At 36.8% G+C, this 5389-nt stretch overlaps 1 protein-coding gene across 1 annotated transcript in view; it reads left to right on the top strand.

The window, feature by feature from the left end:
• The window catches only part of LOC117179428 (transcription factor Dp-1), a 175240-nt gene that overhangs the window by 125593 nt on the left and 44258 nt on the right, over positions 1-5389 (top strand). The window contains exons 5-7 of the mRNA XM_033371200.1: positions 2015-2172; positions 2247-2409; positions 2490-2851. Of these exons, the coding sequence (XP_033227091.1) occupies positions 2015-2172; positions 2247-2409; positions 2490-2851 (683 nt within the window). The remainder of the gene's footprint in view (positions 1-2014; positions 2173-2246; positions 2410-2489; positions 2852-5389) is intronic.

Below are 5389 nucleotides of genomic sequence, written 5' to 3'. Positions count from 1 at the left end.
AACAGATACAAACGTCTCATCCGATATATTTGGTCTTCCGAACTGTCGGTGAGGAACAAAGTATCTGCAACGAACTTTCTTGTTGTCCCGGCAGTACTCTATCCATTTGGAGTAGTTCCATGGACGAAGAACGAGCTCAGATCTCTTGATATCGGGACAAGAAAGGTTATGCACATGGAACAAAAGCAAGCATCTTAAGTCTTCCGTTCCGCGACTGTACATCTCACGCCGTCAAGGGGGTCGCGGAATATTGAGTCTTGAATGTCTTCACAACAGGATTATTCTGGGTACAGCACATAGAGTTGCAAATGGAAGAGACCTTCTTCTTAAAATGGTCAGGAATCACGAGGAAGTGGGCAAAGGAGCATTTCTGTACAAAGCCGCGGAGGAGGCTGCTGAAACACTCGGACTTGACTTCAGTATTAGGGGTGAGCAAAATGCATCAAATCTAATCTATCTCGAATACTCCCTCCTGAAAGCCCGGATTAAGAAAGCACAAGAGAAAAACTTTCGTGAACAGCTCCTCGATAAGAGGATGCATGGTATCTTCCACAGAAATGTGAATGAACACAATGAAAAGAAAGAGAGGTATCCAGACCTTATAAGGGAGTTGCAACGATTGTACCCGGAATATTCTGTTAAACTGATCATCCTTATCAACGGCGCTCTTGGAGGTGCCAAGCTTTCACTTGCTAATAGCCTAAAAAGCATCCCTGCGTGTCAACAATATGCTAGAACACTTGCGGGAAGAATGCAGGAGGCGGTTGTCCTTGGGTCACTCCGTGTTCTTAGGGTGCACGAGGCTTTTGCTGGATCGTCGTATTGATTCCTTTACAGACTGTAACCATCTATTTCACGGTTGTGAGACGTGGTTGTGGCTGAAACTTTACCGCGATTTCGCTGGAAGCGGGTGCAATTTTTCAGATTAGCACCCGCTCCCGGCAAATCCTGCGGTTGTCCTTATGACGACTCTGGTATTTGGGAAATAGATTAACCTGACAGGAAGCTAAAGTTGAAGAATGCGGTATTGTCAAAAATGGAAATTAGAATGGTGTTTATCACCCGAGGGAAAATCATTTAAATAAAGCTGATTGCATTGTCACTTTCCTAAGCTTTTCGAAGAGTTTTAAAAAACATTTTTAGTTTAATTTTAAGGGCATGTGATACTTAGAAAATTGTCGATTTTACAAGTTTTACGTTCCCTCGTCTTTTTTTCTAGAATAAAAAATGTTTTGTCTTTAAAATTTGGGAATTGGTAGCGCACATGCTAACGGACGTCCCCATAAACTTTTATTGTGGATTTATTCAAAAAAGTTTTAATTTAGCAAAATGTGATTCATTTGCAGAGCGCTTAGGAATTAGCATCGATTTTTTCAGTGTCAGATTCCCCCGGCTTTTTTCGTAGGATAAGAAATATTTTGTCGTCAAAATCTGGAAAATGATAGCGAACATACTAACGGAGTCCCCGCATACTTTTTTTGTGTTTATTTTTTTTTTTAAATTTGATTTTGCTAACAACGTGTGTATATTTCGAGGTTATGTGTGTTACAATTCTCCCGATCGTTACTTCCAAACTATACAATATTTTTAGCCGAAAACTTTGGGCTTACAAATAAACATAGTAACTAAACTTCCGGAACTAACCTTGTTTGCAGGCAATTAAAAAAGTGTATTTCATCAATAATTTTCAAATTATCGGAAAGGCAGAGATGAAAAACGACGTAACCTCAAGATAATGCATACAATTTTTATTTAGCACAATCGATTTTTTTTATCATCCCTCAAAAAAGAGTCCGGGAACGTCGGTTATGATGTTTTATAGCATCTCCGAATTCAGTTTTTAAAAATTTTGATTTTTCTATCAAAAAAGCCGGGGGAACTGTACCCGATTGACCACACGACGAAGTATCACATGCCCTTAAGGAAGTTATCCACTCTAAGAAAATAATATTTTAAATACGACTTTTATACGTGGGCTCATAAATATGACCAGTAATGTATAATATTTTAACAGAGCGACATAAAACAAGCAATAGCATCACAGCAACAACAACAAATTAGCAACCAACATATAGTGAAGGATCTGTCGGCAAAGACATTTATTAGTCCAATTTTGGATCACAGCGGAGCGCGAAAACGACATGACACGGACAGTGGAGATTTTGTACCAGAGTAAGAGCATTTTTATTCATATTTTATTTAGCACGTCTTCATCCCTATTAAATTTATTTAATATGCAATTTTAGTAAAAGGCGGAAAACAGAGAAAGTCGGAAAAGGCTTACGACACTTTTCCATGAAAGTCTGCGAAAAGGTGAAGAAAAAAGGAACCACGTCATATAATGAAGTGGCGGATGAATTGGTCGGTGAATTTACTAACCCTGCCCACGTAAATTCGTTAACGGATCAGGTTTGCTGTTTTCTATTATTGCATATGCTTTAAACCGATTATAAAAAAATATTGATTCACTTAATAATTTGTATTCGCAGCAATATGATCAAAAGAATATAAGACGGCGAGTTTATGACGCTTTAAACGTTTTAATGGCTATGAATATTATTTCTAAAGAAAAAAAAGAAATTAGGTGGTTAGGGTTGCCTACGAATTCACTACAAGAGTGCATGTCTTTAGAGAAAGATAAAAAAAAGAAAATAGAACGAATCAAAGCCAAAACACAGCAACTTCATCAGCTTATCCTTCAACACATTTCCTTTAAGAATCTGGTTGAACGAAATCGAATTCACCAACATCTTTATGGACTACCCAAGCCCAATTCTGCTATTCAGTTGCCATTTATTATAGTCAACACTAGTAAAAGGACAATTATAGACTGCTGTATTAACGACGAAAAGTATGTCAATGCTTTTACTACTTTAATTTCTTAAGTAATACCTACATATATAATATAAGGGATGCAACACATATAACTTACGCAACATCGGTTAATGTCATTAAAATGTAAAAGTTTTATTTTTGGCTATCAGCCTAAAAAACCAATTTTTAGGGTTTGATTTCTTTACATAGCCTAAACCATATTAAGTCAACTCAACCTTTCAAAGAAAATAAGAGAAAAGAAAGCACGCAAAATTATTGAAGAGCTTTTTAAGGGTCCTTGCAACATCTTATGGCTCTGTGATGCTGCGTACGATTACTAATGCATGAATTGCGTAGACCTCATGTATTCTTGGTGAAATTTTTTTTCTTCTTATGCCCCAGGTCAGTTCCACTGCAAGAAAAAATAATTCCTCTAAAGTTTCAGCTCGTTCAAACCAAAAGTTGGTCTTATTTTTCATTTTTTTTGTGAGCAATTTAATATACTCAGCCTTAATTTAACTTCCATCTCAGTCGCATCATTCATTACTCGCAATTTACGAACGATTGCCATCATTTATAATTTCTAAGGAAGTTGCGTGTGCTTTGTTGAAATGATTATCCAATTTATTTTTAAAAGCTTCTTTTTCAGTGTAAGACGGATCTTCCTTCCGTATGCTTTTATAAAGCATCCAATTTCCTACAGAAGTTTTATAATTTTTTAATGCAGCGTTGAGTGTCTGGTTCGAATTAGTTTTAAAACTGGCTGACACGATATCTCGAATTCGGGCCGTCAGAAATAGAAAAAGTTGTGAAATTAGTGAAATATAAAAAAGTAGCTATATACCAGCGATATTTACATTTTTCAAATTGCTGTAGTACCTTCAAACCTCTTCTTTTATCTACTAAAGTTTGATATCAAGGGCATGTGATACTTCGCCGTGTGGTAAATCGGTTTCAGTGCACTTTTTTGAGGTTTGGATCGGTGTTCGACTGTCTGTCATTCCAATAATGTAGGCCTCTGTTGTACTGATGCTGTCGACAGCCACTTAGAAATTATTTATGATATAAACTTTTTTAATTGTCTACAAAAAATTAAAAAATTTAATGTTTGAATTCGCAGTGGCCTACAAAACAATTTTTGATTTTGTTATAAATAATCATATGCACTTTTCACTCATATCATCATTCTACGGATACTTTGGAGTATTGTCTCCAATATTCGTCAAGAAATTCCAAAAATTGTAGATGTGACGACGAGCAAGAGACCAAAAATTAATTACAAATCAAATTTAGAAAAAAACACCATTATCATGGGTATCTCTAAATCTATAATAGATACATCTTTTTCGCTAGAGGGAAAAAAATGGGCTATCTAATTTCCTATAAAGAATGCATTCTTCAAAAATTCAAATTTCAAATTTTGATTTTAAGTGCCAGGGGCCAACTTCCCCTCAACTTTACCGAGTTATGTCTCGTTCTGACATCGGAGCGCTCAATTGTACCTCCTTTTCGGTAGAGTTCCTACTAGGCTGATCAGTTCCTGCCGAATTTTTTTTTACGCACTGGGCTATTTTACATGAGATATTGCTTTTTTAAATAAAGAGGAAGAAAAGATGCACACATCAATATTTAGCGTTGAAGCTTCTGTCCAAAAGTAGTTATACGCAGTGAAAACAATTGCTAATAAGAAGAACCTACACTCTTTGGAATTTTGTTTGAATTCATACTCCTCCCCGTAATAGGTCATTACCAAACGTGCATTTTTTGTCAATTTTTTTTTGCAAATTCTTTTACTGCAATTGATAATTAAATTTCGGTAAATCAAGACGAAATGCGCAAAACCCACAAACAGCAGCAGTGACCAAAATAGCCTTGCTTATTAACTTTTGCACAGTGACCGCGGGCTATTTATGCCCAACAAACTTGTGCCGTGAGTCCACTTCAATTTCAGTGTACACGAATTTTTTAAGCAATTTTCACGATGCTGATGGAATGACAAAGGCATCCGCTCTCTATTAGAAAAACTTTACCCCAGAATATCGATTTGATTATCCAAATCGCTATTCAGCTCTTTCTTGAGAAGTCAAAAGTTTTATGCAGAGTCCACTCCACTGTCTCGTTCACACTACCTCAGTTACAAAGGGGTTTCAGATTTGAAAATTCCATTCTTACAATTAACTTTCACATGAATCGAATAACTTGTCACTAAATACAATGTATCTAAAATATAATTGAGTAGACACCCTATATATGCTACGGGAAGTGAACAAAAGAACAGGTTTCTATAGATTTGTAACGCGTCCTGACTGGGCCCAAAAGCAAATCTGTGTTCGAGCCTATTCAGAATGACTTCACTTTACATCTTCTTGCAAAAAAAGGTGGAAAGAAGTGGAAGCTCCAATCACGCGATTTGATTCGTTATACTTTTTTTGCACATAAAACAATTAACTAAAGGCTGACAGATTGTCGTAGAGGGCGAAAGGCCCGTCGGATGATCGTGGCACTAAACGAGACCGTGTCTCGACTGACGACGGAACACGCAGTCGTTCGGGGCTTTGAGACCCTTTCGGGGGGG

Source organism: Belonocnema kinseyi, chromosome 9 (assembly GCF_010883055.1).
Source record: "Belonocnema kinseyi isolate 2016_QV_RU_SX_M_011 chromosome 9, B_treatae_v1, whole genome shotgun sequence".
Lineage (NCBI taxonomy): Eukaryota > Metazoa > Arthropoda > Insecta > Hymenoptera > Cynipidae > Belonocnema > Belonocnema kinseyi.
Note: the sequence above shows the minus strand (reverse complement) of the source record. Positions and strands in the feature narration are given on the sequence as shown.